The 19,545-nt window shown below is 35.2% G+C and overlaps 1 protein-coding gene across 2 annotated transcripts in view; it reads right to left on the bottom strand.

Moving 5' to 3' along the window:
- Window positions 1–19,545, bottom strand: part of ARL5A (ARF like GTPase 5A) — a 34,896-nt gene that overhangs the window by 5,218 nt on the left and 10,133 nt on the right. The window contains exons 2-6 of one of the 2 annotated variants that reach the window (XR_003205125.2): window positions 17,387–17,447; window positions 16,791–16,938; window positions 14,952–15,035; window positions 9,002–9,153; window positions 5,812–6,131 (exon numbers count right to left, since the gene is read on the bottom strand). Coding sequence is in view for 1 of the 2 variants with exons in the window: in XM_025855965.2 (XP_025711750.1) it covers window positions 6,083–6,131; window positions 9,002–9,153; window positions 14,952–15,035; window positions 16,791–16,938; window positions 17,387–17,447 (494 nt within the window). In the remaining variant the exon portion in view is untranslated. Of the gene's footprint in view, window positions 1–1,588; window positions 6,132–9,001; window positions 9,154–14,951; window positions 15,036–16,790; window positions 16,939–17,386; window positions 17,448–19,545 lie in introns of those variants that run through there. The other variant, XM_025855965.2, reaches the window with a different exon arrangement.

The raw sequence follows: 19,545 nt of genomic DNA, 5'->3' as shown, positions 1-19,545 counted from the left end.
ATAAAAACACTGTTATAAGTATAATGAAGTAACACATCTGCAAAGCAGCTGATAAGACTGCTTTACCAATGGAGAGGTCCCTATTCCAATCTGCCCATTCCCTCCCAACCTCTGCAAAAACAGAAATACTCTCAGCCATCCATGAAGTTGTCTTGTCAAGAAAGACCTGAAACATTATTTCCCTAGGTGTCTTAACACATCAGCAGCGATGAACTATAAAAGCACCCAAGTGCTCTAAGATCCGTACTTTTTGGAATATTCCTTGAGGGTAAAATTTTCTTATGATACAGAGAAACACAAGTTCAAAAAAAGATAAAGAGAGAAGACAGATTTTTCTGCCTCTTCATGCATACAAAGCTTGACTCAAAACTTTTTATCATATTAGAAATTCCAATACAGCAAACCTAAAAACTTTCAAAAGTTTTTCCTAATTTCTTCTTGTATTAAATGTGGCTTCAACTATGTCAATATACACAGAGCTCAATTTGCGAGGGGCAGTTATACAAATAGACTACTTGGAACACATTTTCATGTAGGCTTCTCTAGGAAAATACAATAAGGAAGGAAGACTATCTACAAGAATTTGTCATATTTAAAATCAATACTGTTAGTAAGATGTATTTTAAGCACAAATTAAAATTAGTATACATTTTTCTCATCTCTAGCAACCAAAAGAGCCCTGCTTAGACATGATTAGAACTTCCTCCTCAATGTGTTATCTTGAACTTAATTAACCCAGAAAAGTTTTTTAAAAGTGCTCTGCAGGTATCACCTCCTCTCAAAAAAACCATAGAGGGACATAATATAAGAAAAGGCTACTCCAATCTAAATGACTAGTTCAAGCAAAAATAGAGGAATTCTGTATATCACCAATGTAAGAGGTTTTGGAGAAGAGAATAGTATACAATTATTTAAAATCATGTACACATTTCACTTTGCATGCAAGATGATTTAAAATATAAACACAATGTTATTGTAAATCACTGAAAATACAGTCAAGTCTCTGCCCCCAGAATTTAGAGTCACACTCTATGGTCAGAAAAAAAGGAAGGAAGGGAGGGAGGGAGGGAGGGAGGGAAGAAGGGAAATATGAGAAACATAATAGAAGTCTATCAAATATTTTAGTTTGTAAGTAGAATCTAAACAAAGAGGAAGGATTTGGGCATGCACACACACAAAATGGATCAAGATGTAAACAATATGATCAAAATTACTAACCGCTAAGTATGAGGAGACTTAAGAGGCTACTCTTAAATAAGCGATAAAGTTTCACTAAGGTTTTAAAACACACACACACACACACACACACACACACACACACACAAAACCACACAATATAATTTTCTGTGTGTGAAAACTGTTTTTTAAAAAACAGAAACAGGGTTCAGTTTTCTAGCCTCTACATTAGCAAAAGGGCAACAGAACATTTTTATTAGGAAAGAGAAAAAATGGTTTTCCTCATGTTTCCTAAACTATAGTTTGTTATCTAGGTTTCTTCTGTTTTTGTTTTTTTTTTTACTCAAATAAAGCACAAACTGTGACTTAGAAATTCTCAGGGCTTTGTCATCAGTACACCAAGCACATATAGTACCATAGAAAACACATATACTTTATTAGATGGACTTAAAATCCCACACAAATTAATTTTAGGCACTTCTTGGGTATAGACTATGGGAATATTCTTTCCAAGAACAATGTATCTAGCAGGCAAGACCACAGACTTTAGTTTTAAGAACAATACATAACAACTAGACAATTGATTTTAAAAATTGCATAATTAACCCAACTGTATCCTGTTACAATTTCTTCACAATTCCACACACCGCTTTAGGGCTTAATAGAAACAGTTATTTTTTTTTAGCATCCAAAGTTTAAAAAATTTTTTTCCTTTATTTCACCAATATGGTCTTAAAACTATCACACTTTCTTTGAGGGAGCACGGAGATAGAAGTTCTATTTTTGTATAGGAGGAACTTTAAATTAGTACCTTTCTATATCATATCTACATCTATACAGAATCAACACATGATGGCTCACTTTGATGTCTTTTAAAGCCTATTTCAACAGGTTTATTTTGCAAAGATAGGCTTCTCATTACTAATTTCTTTAGACATCTAATGTTTATTTGTGTTCTTTACGTAACCATGAGGAAAAAAATAGAATGTGGGCTATGGTTTTAAGGATGTCTTTGGGGTAAACACTACATATAAATTTGGTTTGGCATCTTCTTCTAACTCAAGTTGTTTGCACAGGTATCCTCCAAAACACAATCCATTATTGGTAATGGGAAGATAAAATACACGTAACTTCATCCCTTCCATGCCTAACTAGCAGCTTAAGGAGCTGGCGAAGTCTAGGTAGTTCTGTTATCTTTCTGAATCTACTTTTCAGCATATGAAGCTAAAACTAAGAAACATGAATATGTTAAATATAGCATAAAGGATTTTACTACTGGCATTTATATGCTGTATATACAGCAAGCCAGTCTTCTGATGTACTCAACAACCCTGACAATACTCTCTAATGAGCAAAGTACAAATTGATAAATCAAGCCAGTGGTGGGGAGATAGCAAAGAACTACAGAATCTACTTAGAAACTGGTGGTTTGGGGAACGATGGCTTTAAGGCAAAGTTTAGAATACCTCCAGGATTGAGTAACATACCTTCACTGATGGTGAATGAAGATACAGGGGAGCAAGGGATAGCTGAGCTATGGGAAAGCTGATCTGCAGCAAGAAGTTCTAGATATTTGGACAGTTGGGAGGGGTCAAAGATAAGTCATGCAAAGAAACCTTGTCTCTACCCAGCTTTGAAAGAGGGACTGATGACAGGATACAACTGGGTAATTGAGAGAAGATGACCCCAAAGTCCATAGAAAAATCTGGGATGTGCTGCTATCCTCTAGAAACAAAGTAGAATACACTACAGATACATTCCCAAAAATGCCTGCAGAGAAAACTAGAAATCTAGTTGTTTACAGTTTTTCTATTTACACTAATATAAACAGATTTTGAGGTTGTCTGTACTGTATGTGGTTGCTGTGGTCACAGCAAGAAATGTAAAGTGCCTACAAGAGAGAGGACAACAGAATCCCATTTCTAGGCATCTTAATTCTATACACTGAGACAAAAAAGAAAAGAATATCTCAGGGACTTCCTGCCTTTCCTCAAGCTCCCTGTACTTTTCTGTAACTACCTACTAGGCACTTCTTAAAGGCCAGAAAACAAACTCTTCTATTTCACGCCACACTTCTAAAATCACTTTAACTATCTGCATTAAAAATGCCAGCCAGCAGTGCTAAAGCACTTTTTTTATTCTTAAGGCAAAATGTCATATCCCATACCCACTTCCCCCTGCCCCCCAAACCACCTGCCTTCACTGTATTCTTTGCCCATTATAAGAGCCAAAGAAGATAGAGAGAACTGAAAACTTTCTAACTAGACTCCTCAATATAATGTGTAAGATATACTTTATAAATGCTATTATCACAAAATTAAACATATTTAAATGCTTATAGCATATGGTTACTTTTACCAAGATATCAAGAATAATTATATGACTTTCAAAATTAGTATCAAACAAGGATATTCAAATCTAGCCACATGTACAGAGGTATGAAGCTTTGTTCTTTTCAAAGGTGAGCACAATGACTCTAAAGAAGATGGTTGTTTACACCCAAAAGTAGCATATTAAAAACCAAAAGCACTGCCCTTTGCTCACTTCTATTTAAACTGCATATAAATTGCCAATATGACTACTCATGAGGCTCTCCATCATATCTGGAAATAATACTGTTAAAATTATCTTGATGTATATTCATACATGAATTAAAATTTTGTCATTGTAATTTTGGTTTTATGTACAAGTGTATAGGTACAACCTTATTTCTAATGTTTAGCCTGGAAAGGAAGAATGTAACAAAAAACCATGTTTTGTAAATGTGGTATAAGATTTCATGCATTCTCATGATGCCATGTCAGTCACCTACCATACTAAACCAACTGTAACAATGTAGTGCATGCTTTAAACATCCAGCTAAGGATAAATTTTAGCCAACACCCTGACGAGAAGGGAAGGTGCTGGCATAGCACTGAATTGACGTGGCAGCAACCCACAGGACTAAGCCATGACTATTCAAATGAAAAGATAAAAAGGGTAAAGGATGTGAATTTGCTGGACTACTTTACAGAATATTTATCTCTGATGAAAATGCAACATTTGCAAAATACATTTGGGGTTTTAAGGGAGTTTTTAATATAAAATAATTCCTAATAGTGATTTGAAAAAGTATGAGAACATATGAACAAATAAAACTTAGTAATTTAGAATTTACTTTTGTAAAGGCAGGTTGACAAATATTAAAATGTTATACTTGCATTATGAACATTGTAATATAAATATAAAACACAAAACATCCACTGTTAAACACTGATCTCCCATGCCTGACTTGGATTTAGATATTGAGTATATTTTACAGAAAGAAACTTTCAAAGTTTTGTCAATGCTTGTGGTATATACTATTATTCCTCATCAAAATCTGCATGAAATCTAAAAGGCTGGTATTAAAAGTAGTTATTTCTTTTCTTCAATATTCTAAAACATGCCAGTTTGGATCAGCCTTCAGATTTTCAAGGCATGAAACATATGCAAAGAGAGTACCCAAAAATATGTTTGAACACATTTAGGATAAGTTTGTTTACAATTACAACAGAAATACCTTCAACCTTCACATCTTTCCATTTTCAGTGGAAAAAAAAAAAATATCCTAAGCAAACATAAGATATTTGGGGCCAAGTTATTTCTTTGTAAAAATAATGTATCATGTTGATCAACTTTTAAATCAAATTCTTAAAAGCATTAAAAAAAGTTTGTATTTTATAATCGTTAATGCATTCACATGGTGTTAGGAAGATAAAAGAAAACGTATAGAAACAAAAAATCTCAAACTATCCCAATTCCTAAAATGAGAAATTTTCAAATTAAGAAATAACCTTTGTTGCTTAAAAAATAAGCTTTACTTTTCATCTCAAACTCCCTTTAAATGACTGACATATAATTCAATACCTAAGAAGACTCTAGGTAAATTATTTGATTAATATTTATAGGGTGATACTTCTCTGGGTAGACATATTTTACACAACAGCTTCCCATTAATGTTAAAAAAAATCACTTGATAATTTTAATCACAATTAATGATTGATTAATGGATTAACAATTTTCTCATTTAGAGAATTTAGAAATTAGATGGCATAGATCCAATAAAGGAAACAATCTGGTAATTGCTCAACGTGAAATTCTGTCCATTCATAATACTAAGCCAAAAATCTGCAGAGACTCCACTCCGTTGGATTACATGTTTTCATGTATGTAATTTGATCAACAAAAGATAGATACACACTGTTGAGCTTTCTTCTTTCTTTCTTTTTTTTTTTAAGAGCAGCTCAATGATTTTGGGGATTGGTCAGTACAACAAAGAGAACACAGGGGCAAAGCACAAAATGGCACTTAACACCAATGCCAGTACTCATCTCATTATGGTTATTAACAAAGGATATTATTACTTTTTGTGTTATGTGCTTTTCTTTAGAACATAATCAAAGCCATAAACTTGAATTTGAGGTATATACACAATACATACACAACCTTATGCAAAATACTTTTCATAATTAACATTAATTGGAAACTGAGTATCTGTGCTGATTTGTATTTTGACTTAATGGAACACGAAGAGAATAACATTCAACTAAGGAGGGTTATACTGACAATAAAGCTCTTAAAGTGAAAAATGTCTTCCTCTCCCTTTGTACTTACCACAGGCTATACAGTGTCCTGAGAGGATTCATTATGAAAAAAATGGCAATCACAGCTTTAAAGACCTTGCTTTGGAAGGAACTAATGCGAAAGCAGATTGGAAAGTGAGACTTCATCTTTGTTTTCAAACAAGTGGTCTTAATTTTTCTTCTTATAGAAAACAGTTTAAATCAGTTTATTATAAATATATCTAAACCATTAATTTTTGCAGGTTTCAGGTAAAGTCCAGCACTTCGTTTATGCACAGTCTATGAGAAGAGGTCAGTAGAGATCATCTAATCTTAAGTCGTGACATCATCCATTCAAGTCCTTGGCATAATCTATAAAGAATATAAAATCATTTGATTAAATTCTCAACTAAAAAGCTATGAACAACAAGCGGAAAGATACCATTTTTCATTTTCCTAAACAACAAAGATTACAAAGTCAGTAGTATTCAATGCTGGTGTTACTGTGGTGAAGCCATACTCTCACTCACAGTAGTATATCCACGCTTTTCTGGTTTTGTTATGTCTTCAGTGCCTAGACCGCTGCCTGCCACATAAGAGGAGCTCAATAATTATATAATGAATATCCACGGAAAGTAATTTGGCAATATGTATCAAAAATATTTAAAATATCAATACCTTTTTTCTACTTCTAGAAATACATTCTAAAAAAACAGTAAGAGACAAGGACAGGTTGATATATAAGACTGTTCATCAAAGCATTTTTAATAGGTAAAATTTAAATACCTAGAAAGAGAAAAAATTTAAATATAGAACACTGATATCATGAAATAGTAAAAACTTCCTTTCAAAGACAATTTTACAGTATAAAATGCTCATGATATAAATGAAATAAAAGTGGCAGGATATTAAACTAAATATATAGTTGAGGTAGTAAAACAAAGTATACACATGTATGTTACATCTATATATTGTAAAAATTTGAAGGGAATAAAATCTCTTAATCACTAATACCAGTTACTAGTGAACAATGTGTAATTGAGAACAGCACAAAACATAGAAAGAGATGATAATAAAACTAAATGTTTAGCGAGAGGAAAATGGTTGTACATATTATAACAAAATGAAAGACTATTATGAAATATTAACTATTATCTATGAGGAGCTTTTATAGATATGATAAAATATGCTACTATATTTAATTAAAAAACACCAGAAGTCAGATTTTTGCAGAAGTATGAACCTAACAATGTAAAAGAAGAAGAAAAAGAAGAAAAGACAATGAGGTAAATAAATGGTTATCTTGGTGTTGGCTCGTACTTTCCCTACTGTTAGTAGATTCCTTACTTTTAAACTACTGATAGGAAATGGTACAAAACAATAAAAATAAAAGGCAAATAAATTTAAGTCCAAACTGTTAAATGAACAGTAGTTACCTAACTGCAAACTAGAAACTGTGCTAAGCACTTAATACCCATTATCTTAATCTTTACAGATTAAAGGACCAGAACCCTTCCCATACTACAAGAGGGAACCCAGGCTTAAAAGACGCTAGAAAATGGCAGAGGTGGGAGTCAAATGCCAACCAACCAATACTAAAACCTGGAGCTTAGATCAAGGTGGCTGGACCGCAGAAGGGAAACATTTTCTCCAAAACCAAACATTTCCACTTGATAACTACTGCAGAGGGAAGCCCACATAAACCAAAAATTAGAAAGATATAACATCATCCACTGATTTCCTCTTTTAAAAATGAAACTGCCAGGGTTCGTATCTATCCTAATGATATATTTCCACACAATTACTCCAAGTATTTAAGTCAAATCTTCTGCAAATCCTCCATGATCTTTGTTGTCAAATTTAGTATTAAAATCAGTGCTTTTGCTTAAAGACCTTTGGTAGACAAATATAACATATAAAGATATACCTATATCAACAAGTATTCAACTATTTGACAAAGAAATATGTAATGGATATTTTTACCTAAATGAGTATGTGGACAATGGGTATTATCTGTGACTTTTTTTTTTCAAACTATAAACATATTTGCTTTTTTGAGGTTCTAATTATGTTCTATCAATTGTCTGTAATCAGGTAATAGGGCCCTCTATTTCACTAAGATTCAGCTTCATCTCCAATTTACTTCTTTTTTCTCTGCTTTTAAATACATACATGAGGGATTCTAAATAGAGGTCTTAAATTTGGGGTTGAGGTTCTTCTGATATTAGGCAAGACCAGTAGCTTGGGGCAGAAACAGATGAGGTAGCTGAAGTGGGAGAAATTCTCCTTAAGACCATGGTGAAGGTGAACTAATACAATGAGTTACTAAAGCTATCTATCTCTGCCCTGGGCTTCTACCCTATCGTATACCTCAAATTTAATACCTCTAATTAGAATCTTCACATCCAATTTAATTATTTTTCAATCCTTTTAAATACACAGATCCACCATATTTTGGAAAAACTACAACGAAAACCTTAACTTGCTCATCTCTTTCAGCTTTTAAACCTATTTCTAACCTCCTTTATTCCATCTCTCCTAATAGCACTCTCTCCCTCTTCCTCATCCTTGACCTCATATTTGACAATGCTGACAACCACTTCTTTCTTGAAAACCTTTCATCTCTGGGCATTAGACTAGGGCAAAATTCTACTGCAGGCATCTACCTTTCTTTTCCAAACCAGGAACCTTCGAGCCAAACTCTCTCCAATTTCCCACCCCTTTTTTAAAGTGCAACAACCCCCTCCTGACAACACTGGCGGCAAAATGAGTATCCCCAAATTAGTCTCACACTTGAATCCTTTCCTAGTTCAGCTTCTTCATGGATAAAATGTAAATTAAAACCAAAAAGTCCACAGGATTGTTATCACAACTAAATGATACACTGTATGGAAAGCACTCAAGGCACAGGACATTACAGTGTTAAGACCCACCACCAGTGCAAGAACTGTTTCCTGACTTGTCCAGCTCTCCGTGACACTCCCATTTCTCTGAATTCCTACAGCAATTCTATCATCTATTTGTTCATATGGATTAGTTCAGTACGTTTACACGTATTACACGCATGTTTTAGGTTTTATTCTTTACAGAACCAAGCTAAAAACTCTCTAATTACAGATAAGGACTATGTCTCACATCTCTCCCTTACATTGTTTTATACGTGGTAGCCTTAAATATTTATTGATTTTAAGAATACATGTTTCTAAAATAAAGACGTATTTTCCGAAAGGAAGACCTCTTACCCCTCGCCAGTAAGAGCGCAGCATGCCTGGATATGCCACTGGTGATCTTTAATAGAAGTTAGTTTCAAAAACTGGGAGATTTCTGCTACAGTCATGCATTCTTTAACATCTTGTTTATTAGCAAAAATCAGCAATCCAGCTTTCCGTAGGTCCTACAGAAGCAAACAAAACTGTAAAGGCCAGTGCATTTTATTCAGACATTTTCCAACTCAATTAACCGAATACTTTTGATCTTTTAACCTAGAATTCCTCAACCACTTGACATAAAAGCATCTCACAGCTCTTACGCTGATGGACAGTAAACTTAAAACTAAACATATTTTAAATAAACACTTCTATATTTGTATGGATTTACATATTTCTTATAGCCCTAAATAACATTTTTTTAAGATCCTAAGTGCTATAGTTAGCAGTCATATCTTCAAATACATATTTACCCCTCCCCCAACCCAACACTAGGTTTCCATGGCTAAGAGCTACTCTTTAGCATGGCAAGAGATTTTCAAAATTCTACCCCAATCTATTCTTTAGGTACCCATACCTAAAGCTAGTACCTTCCAGGTGCATAGGAAACAAACTAATTCATCAGATACAATCTATGGCTTAGGGCCTTAGAGTTTAATTCTCAGTTGGAAGGTGCTATCCTAAACCAATCCTCTTCTTCTGAGACCTAAGTCTTTGTTCATGAAGATTTCTTAGATCTGAATATTCAATAGGACCATTTTCGTTAGCATTAAGTTTATCGTATTTCTCAATTAGACAGTAAGTTCTATCACTTCTAGCTTTGCCTCTGAGGCAAATTCTTTATTTTTCTGAATTTGTTCAAAACAAGGTTTGAACTGAGATCTTCCCGCTATAGCTGCTGCCCCTCATTTTAAAATCCTGAGACTACCACCTCCCTCCTGGGGATGTAGTTTGAATGAATGAACTACTACATGAAAAATACCCCAGTTCAGTACCTGGCTTTGGGTAACAGTCCAGTAAATGTTAGTTCACTAATTGCCCTGAAAATGAGGGTCATCTTTGCCTTTCTGCCTACCCCAAAGTGACTGGTTTCATGTTTTACTCACAAAGCAGGCAAATGGTTATCTCCTTTTGCTCTATCCTACCCTTCCCCATTTTTAAAGCCAGAGACTTCCTTGATAATCTATTGAAAGTTATGGACCTTTTCCTCATAAAAATGTACATATGTATATATGCAAAAAAAGATTTACATATGATGTTAGGGTGTTAAGAGATACCCTAAAGTCCATTCATGGATCCTGAATTAAGAATCCATGATGGATGCACTCAACTGGTAGATTAAAATTCTGCATATGTGTGTGTGTGTATATATACACACACATATATAAAGAGATACTGAGAAAACTAAGGTTTTAGTGCTGTGCTTGCAAATTTTCTGAACTGTGTTGAATGATATCATTCTTCTTAGGTATTTTTATAGGATATTTTCATTTCAATCATGTGTATATGTGTTTGAAAAAAGAAAGTCTTTAGTATACACAAACTGACATTGCTCCACATTATTTTACTCTGTGAGAACAGAGTTTCAATAATCTCTTTGATTTTTATTCTGGTGTCAATAAAAAATATAAGTAATAAATTTCTTATTTGGTTAAAAGGAGTTATGCAAAATGTTTTATGTAACAGTCAAGATAGACTTTTAGTTACAGCGCCCTCTGCAGGATGGCAGCTATGCTACCACAGTTAATGACAGAGGTACCTGAAAAGCATGGTCAGAAAGGGATACTCTAGAATGTTAAGTTTTAAGATTTCACATTCAATTTATTTTACCTATGTTCAGTTTACCTGTCTATATAAAAGGCAAAAAGTTGAAGAGATGGACTATAACCAGTACATCCAACTATATTCATTATCAAGGATCAAATACTTTTTCTCCTACCCTAAATGGAAAACAGAACACATATGATATGTGGCTGAATCCCTGAGTAGGTGGACTTTCCATGGAATGGAATTCCTATCTTCCTATCTTCCAGGTTTCCATATCTCTTGCTAGAGTAGGCTGAAATCTTATATAGGTCAGGACTGCTAATGCTGGCATGTTCAAAGAGCACATTTCTGACATTAGAAATACCTGGTACAAGTTAGAACACATAATTTATGCTATTTTATTTGCATGTAATCTATACTCATCACTCCTGGTGATGAAATCTGGAGAAGCCCCTAGACTGAAAATTGGAAAACATAAAAAATAAAGCTATTTATTGTTGGTCTCAAAACACATATTGAATCTAATTTTTCTAGATTTTACTGGCTCAAATTTTTAAATTTGGGCTTCTTGTTTTAGAAAAACAAATAATAACTATTTTCCCTATTTTTGAGTATTTAGAAAGAGAAGAAAATCTTCTTTTACTTATTAAATAACCTCAGGACCAGTTATGCATTTTGTTTAACAACAGAAAAGAGATATATTGGATTAAGGCTGCTCATCAACTTGACTTAATAAGAGGTCAAAGTACAAGGTGAACAGTGGTAATTTTTATACATCAGCCATTTTGAACTTTGAAAAAACTTTCTGCTACCTCTTACAGATTGTCGTTAAGAGTCTAAAAATATTTTTTCATTTAGTCAAGATGAACAGCAGCACATGCAAGACATATTTACTTAGCATCTTCCATATGCCATATGCAGTTGTCAATTTGTTTCTCAAAGCTTCCTTTGTGAAGATAATTCCTAGAAGTTGAGTCACTCTGAATAAACTTTCATCTATCCTTTTGTGTTTGGAACTATTTTAAAATTCATGAGCTTCAAAGTTTTGCACTTCATTTAAGATGAGGCTTTCGGGGGCGCCTGGGTGGTTCGGTGGGTTAAGCGTCTGCATTCAACTCAGGTCATGATCTCAGGGTCCTGGGATGGAGCCCAACATGGGCTCCCTGTTCAGTGTGGGGTCTGCTTCTCCTTCTGCCCCTCCTCATGCCATGCTTGTGCTCACGTGCTCACTCTCTCAAATAAAGAAATAAAATCTTAAAAAAAAAAGATGAAGCTTTCAGAAATATTTAAAATTGTTTTATAGTTTTGTATCTAGTAATACATGTAAAGCATCATTATTAGTGATGATAATAAGATTTTGTTGGTTACTAAACCCTGTCAAAATTTGGTACACCTGACTAAACCCATGTCAAATTTGTTTTTCACTCATATTCTCATTCTTTGATCCATTTGCCCCTTCCAAAACTACCTATCTGGCTCTTCCTGACCCTATTAAATGGCTTAATCTAGCTCCCAACTTCATCCATAATTCCTTTCTTTTCTGGCAATCTCCCCATTCAGTCTCTTACTTTCCAACGAGACCTTATTTCTTAACAAAGGGCCTGAATGATGAGAATGCCTAAATTCAAATCCTGGCTCTTAAAAATTTGGTCAAGTCACTAATTTTCTGGGCCTCAGTGTACCCATCCATAAAAAATGGGTAACATCCATTAACAGATGAAGTTAAGTGACCAGCTCCAGTTAATACCCCCAGCTAGTAAAATTCAATGACTTTGTTTGAGTCTTACTATTGGGCTCTTTGATCCTGCTACATACTGACAAATGAGAATAAGAATCAAAGAAGGAGGCTACCTGTTAAGATAGTGAAAAACAGCCAAAAGACAAATACATATGTGTCTTATTTTTCTTTTTCCTAAGTCTTCATAAAACAACAATAACCCTTTGGTGTAAACAACAATAAACCCCTGGTGTAAAAATCAAAGGGAAAATAAAAAATAAAAGAAAATCCTTAGCTTTCTACCTATTCTATAGCTTATTACTTATTTCCCAAACTAGAATTGAATCTTTTAAATGCACGATTAGCAACATGTATTTAAAAAAAAAAAAAATCCAAGGGGTTTAATTCAGCTGCCAGAATCCATCCAAAATGGGACACTGCATCATGGTGGGCATGATCACCACACAGAAAACAAGGACTTCTGAGGCGCCTGGGTTGCTCAGTTGGTTAAGCGATCTACTCTTGATTTTGACTCAGGTCATGATCTCAGAGTCATGAGATCAAGCTCCGCATCAGGCTCCATGTTGACAGTTGGAGCCTGCTTGGGATTCTCTTTCTCCCTCTCCCTCTGCCCCTCCCCGCTACTTGCACACACTCTCTTTCCCTCTATTAAAAAAAATTAATATGAAACGTCATTACAAAGACATCCAGTTTTTTTTTTTAGATTTATTTATTTATTTGAGGAGGGGAGGGGCAGTGGGATAGGGAATCCCAAGCCAACTCCCCACCAAGTACAGAGACCAACGCGGGGCTCGATCTCACAACCCAGAGATCACAGCCTGAGCAGAAATTGAGTCAGATGCTTAACCAAATGTGCCACCCAGGCATCCCAAAAAGAAATCCCAATTTTCTTAAGCTTTGTTAAAATTCCATTAAAATTAAAAATTAAATATATATATCTAAATATTAATTTTCTATTTCCACCTATAAATGAGTTGAGAAAGTAACATCTACAATGAAAGGCATACAAAAAAATCAATTGCTACTACATTATTATATGGTTTTATAGTTACTATCATCAGTACTGACTATATTATTTATTTAATTTTTAAATTATGCTACCAGTAATACTTCTCAAAGACTAAGAAAATGTGGCTAGTCAGATAGTTTTGTTTAGTCAAAGGAACAATATCAGAGAAACGCCTAAGAGCAACAACATTTAAATATTAGTCTGATAACTGAGTTATACAATCAAGACTTGCTAAGTGCCCATGAGACTTTAAAGTCTCGTTTCCAGGGTGCCTGGGTGGCTCAGTTGGTTAGGTGTCTGCCTTCTGCTCAGGTCATGATCTCGGGATCCTGGGATCAAGCCCCATGTTGGGGTCCCTGCTCATCAGGGAGTCTGCTTCTCCCTCTTCCCCACCCTTTGCCCCTCCTTCTAACATGTGTGCGCGCATGCTCTCTCTCTCTAATAAAAAAATCTTAAAAATATATATATATAGATACAGATATAGATACAGATATCTATATATATTCCTTGGACGCCTGGGGGGCTCAGTCGTTAAGCGTCTGCCTTCAGCTCGGGTCATGATCCCACGGTCCTGGGATCTAGTCCCACATTGGGCTCCCTGCTCTGCGGGAAGCCTGCTTCTCTCTCTCCCGCTCCCCTGGCTCTGCAGGAAGCCTCCCTCTCCCTCTGCCCACTGCTCCCCCTGCTTTTGCCCACTCTCTCGTGCTCTCTCTGACAAATAAATAAATAAAATCTTTCCAAAAATATTCATTTCCAATGATAACCTTCTGTATAATTAATCTATACAAAATGCAAAATGTAATCCAATTTAGGTCTTTTCACCCAGGAAAACTTAGGCCAAATTAATCTAGGATAAAAGAAATAAAATTCTACAAACTGATTCCACAATCTTTCTACTACTTCCAGATACACTTCCAATTTGGCAAATGTCAAAATTATAAAGCAGGAATGGCTAGCAGATAAAATAACCTTTTAAAAAATTTGAAGTAGAGGCACCTGACTGGCTCAGTTGGTAGAACATGTGACTGTTAATCTTGGGGTCATGAATTTAAGCCCCATGTTGCGTGTAGAGCTTACTTAAAAAAAACTGTTTCAAAATTAAAAGTTTATTTAATAAATAAATAAAAACTGGACTAGTATTGTCATGTAAAAGTAGAAAGAACAAATGTGACAGAAATACCACACACAGGGGCACCTGGCTGGCTCAGTCAGAAGAGCATGCAACTTTTGATCTTGGGGTTGTGAGTTCAAGCTCCACATTGGGTGTAGAGGTCATTTAAATAAACAAGTGAGAAAAGGAGAAAGAGAGGAGGAAGGGACGGGGAGGGGAGGGGAGGGGAGGGGAGGGACGGGACGGGACGGGACGGGACGGGAAGGGAAGGGAAGGGAAGAAGGAAGGAAGGAAGGAAGGAAGCTCCCCCCAACACACACGCACACATACATGCACACACGTAAGCCGGAATCTTACTTACCTCATGGGCTAACATTTTATAGAGTTCTTCTCTAGTTACAGAAATCCTTTCTCTGTCTGTACTGTCCACAACAACTATTACAAACTAAAATAATTACAAAAAAATTAGTGATTATACAATTTGATATTTATAAAATTTATAGAGTACTTACTTGATTTATAGACCACAAATATCAAGAAATTAGAACCTTATGATATGGCATTATTGGAAAACCAAAGATACCTACTAAACATTGCGAAGCCTAAAGGTTTGGTCCATTTCTAATTCAAATATTGTTTGCTAATTTTTAAGAGAAAATAAGAAAAGAGAATACAATGCTAACTCTCTATTAGGATATTAATATTCTAACCAATATGTAACATGTTTGTTCTCTAAATTAATATCTTGAATGGTAATGAGACTATACCCATCTATGTGCACCCAAGTCAATATCAAAAAAATACATTATGATCCTAAATTTTAGATATTTCTACAGATATTATTTACTACTATCAATTTAAAACTCTAAAAGGGCATGATAATGGGAGTAATGTGACAGTTAAATCAATTTTTAAAAATCAACAAATTGAAAAAATAAATCCATATCTAAAACCATGCTCTCTTCTTTATGTAAATGGTACCTGCTGTCTGCAAGCACAACTCTTTCCTGAACTGATGATGAGACTAGCGTCAAAAGATGCAATGAGACTCGTCAAGGAGCCGTGCAGTACTGAGCTCCACTGCACCTCTTCCTCACCTCTACGAGCACCAAAAACCACTAGGGAAACAGGAGCAGAAATAGTCACTTTATGATGGCACAGGTAATGCCATCAGGCTAACTTTGACTGCTTATAATTAACATGTACTATTTATTTTTTAGAACTAGTTTTTCATTTCCAGATAAACCACTGGTAATTTTCAGGGTCTTTTCTATTTTTCAGATATCATTAACCATACAGCAGATGGCTGAGAACTGCTACTTTACCTCTACTCTCACTTGATACTTACTGATAAGTGTTTTTATTACTATAAGACCAGTTCTATTCCAAGGCATTTTAATAAATCTGTTAATTTTTAAGATGTTGTCATAAGTTTGATACCTGCAGCATTATACATAGAAGTACTAGCCATATACACCTTCCCTTTTCCAAAAAACATGATCAAATGCTTAGTGAAGTTTTAAGGGATCAACTCATTAGAGACACTTAATAGTGTCTTAATAACATAATATTCATCTTGATATACATTTGGAGTTTTATTACCTTATAATCAGCACTACAAAAATGATTGTCACAGCCTTTCAATTTATAAAATCAGTACAATGAAGCTCTCAAAGGTCATAGATCTGAAGTTTCCTCTTGGGAAATAACATGTAAATAAAAACATACGATTTTGTCTAAATTGCTTTATAACCAAAAAGAAAAAGAATTCTTTTATGTGCAATTGTGCTGCATTAAAGAACATACATAGTAAAAGTATGGCCAGGATTCAATCCTCCAGGACCCTCTCATTTAACTAGGATTCTCTCTATGCCTACAAAAATAAATAGTAAGAGAGAAATGAAATGACAAACTATGAGATGGAACTAACTATAAAAACAACTACTTAAGACAAGTTGTGGGATCAATACATAATCAGACTAATCAATTACTCCCTCATTCCAATTCTCCCGAGAGAGGTTCAATGACAGTAGTTACACAATGACACCGAAACAGGGAATCAAAGATTCCACTATGTTTAAATTCTACTTTTATTAACATACTGGACTATTTCAAAAAGATTAACTATAAGAGTTCACATCTAGAAGATGTTTCCCAAGCACTCTGTTCACAGAAGTTTTAGTATATTAAGAAACATTACCTCTGTGTTAGTATAGTAAGTGTTCCAAGAAGAACGAAGAGATTCTTGGCCACCAATATCCCACATTAGAAAACGTGTATTATTAATCACAATTTCTTCTACATTACTTCCTATTGTAGGTGATGTATGTACAACTTCATTCATAGAACTGGGGGGAAAAAAGTTCAAATATATTACAATTAGCAAGGAAGCAAGATTGAGCATTTTTCAATTAAGGGATAAATCAGCATGAGTTTTTACATTCATACCCAAATGGCCCTTTCTGCTAGCTCATATAAGAGTTAAGGGTTTAAAGAGAGCTGGGACTAGGTAGTGAACTATCTTAAATACTCTAGATTCATTCCCAGAACCAAATAAACAGTATTTCTCTACTTTCTACAAGCAAAAAAAAGTGAGCATGCTCTATGTCATATAAATTCCTAGTTCTCTTGAAAGAGTTGCTTAAATCTGGCTCCTGGTTTATAGTCAACCTGTCTTCTTACAGAATAATTTAGGTACCATACAATTTTTTTATTACTTTTGTTAATCAAGTATCACCCAGGCAGAAAAAATAACTGTGAACAATTAAAAAAAAATTTAAAGTAGTTAATACTTACAATTGGTAAAGGATGGTAGTTTTCCCTGCATTATCCAGCCCAACAATGATAACTTTGTGCTCTGAAATAAAGAAAACACCAGCAATTTAATTAAAAACAAAAATTTTTAAATTTCCTATTTTATCCATTCTTTCCAGCTATGTTATAGTTCAGTGTATGGCACTTTTTACTTTTTTGGAACTCAAAAGAATATCCTAGCAAGACCAGTAGAAGTGTGCCATTAATTTCACCTTCCCACCCTCTCATTCTACACAGAGAACTCTCACCTTTTTAGGAAGTCAGAAACACTATATTCTTTCTAGTCTATGGAAGTCTACTCTCACTAAAGTATCCCAAATGTAACCACAATTTAAAAATGACTTAAAGTAGGGGCGCCTGGGTGGCTCAGATGGTTAAGCGTCTGCCTTCGGCTCAGGTCATGATCCCGGGATCCTGGGATCGAGTCCCGCGTCGGGCTCCCTGCTCCTTGGGAGCCTGCTTCTCCCTCTGCCTGCCTCTCTCTCTCTCTCTCTCTCTCTCTCTCTCTCTGTCTTTCATGAATAAATAAATAAAAAAAATCTTAAAAAAAATAAAATAAAAATGACTTAAAGTATAAATGTTTCACACTAGACTAGGCCATTTAAGTTCTAACTGTGAAATTTAGGCATCAACTGGGTAAAGTAGAATAAATGAGAAGGAGAAAAAGGTCAGCCTTTAAATATGGTAGCAGAAGGCCAGGTCCCATCATAGGTGATCGAAACTATCTGAGTACATTTAATACAGCTGTTCTAACATAACAACCGAATCTAAGAATGTATGGTTATGGTGGCAGTGACCCCCCCCCACACCTTGGCCTCTATGGCACCACTTTCTCTAAGTTCTCTTCCTCCATCTCTTAGTATTTTTTTCCCCACTGACTCCTCTTCCTTGGGTCTTCCTTCAAAAATATGTTTCCCAGAGCTGTCTTCTTGCATTCTCTTCACATTTTATCAAGGCATTCTTAGGACTCATCTATTTCTATGCTATCCAAAAACTATTCCAAAGATAGCAGTGTGTGGAAGAAGCTCATTTCCAAAGATGGCCTCTGGATACTCATGTCCCCCTATAGTCTTCCCTTGCTCCTGACCCCCTGTGAACCTTAGGGGTCCTATGACTCACTTTTTTTGTGTGTGTGGATATATTGTTCTTTTTTTTTATTATGTTACGTTAATCACCATATATTACCATCATTAGTTTTTGATGTAGTGTTCCATGATTCATTGTTTGCGTATTAACACTCAGTGCTCCATTCAGTACGTGCCCTCTTTAACACCCATCACCAGGCTAACCCAACCCTCCACCCCCCTACCTATGACTCACTTTTAACCAACAGAATATAACTGAAGTGATGCTGCAAGCCTAGATCATTACAAACCTTGCAGCTGCTGCCTGGCTCTTTTGGACAGCTCTCCCTGGAGTAAACCAGACACCATGTAACAAGTCCTACTATCCCAAAACCACTATATAGATGAGTGAGAAAGCCTAGACTAATTGTGTGGTCTGACGTTGTGGGGAGAGATCACCCCATGGTTGCCCCTAGCTTTTCCAGCCATCCCAGCTGAGATGCCAGACACACAAATAAAGAAGCCATCTTGGATATGCAGCCAGGTCAAGCTACAGGTGACTCTAGTTCCAGCTGCCAACTGCAACCAAATGAGAATCCCAAGCTAGAACTTCCTAGCTGAGCTCAGTCAAATCACAGAACCATGAGGAATAATTAAAAATTATTGCTTTAAGTCACAACATTTAGGAGTGGTTTGTTACACAGCAGTAGATAACACAAGCACTATGGAAAAATATCTATAATTATGTGATCTTGGGCAGATGACTTATTTCTCTAAACCCTAAGTTTCCTCACTATAAAACAGGGAGGGACAACAATACCTATCTTTCAGGGTTGTATAAAGATTCAGATAGCACATGAGCAGTGCCAACCACCAAGAGAGAGTTCCTAATCCATGTTCCCGAATCTCTCCTAAACCCCAACCTATCTAGTGGACACACAGTGCCACTCAACATATCCAAAACCCAACATTCAAATCTTTTTCTAAATCTATCATACCTAATTTGCTTAATGACAATACCACAAATTCAGATGCCCCTGGAGTTTATTCAGTTTTTCCCTCAACCCCAACATCTAA

This window comes from Callorhinus ursinus, unplaced genomic scaffold (assembly GCF_003265705.2).
Source record: "Callorhinus ursinus isolate GAN/ISIS: 27379988/994484 unplaced genomic scaffold, GSC_fseal_2.0 scaffold2, whole genome shotgun sequence".
In the NCBI taxonomy this organism is placed as follows: Eukaryota; Metazoa; Chordata; class Mammalia; order Carnivora; family Otariidae; genus Callorhinus; species Callorhinus ursinus.
Note: the sequence above shows the minus strand (reverse complement) of the source record. Positions and strands in the feature narration are given on the sequence as shown.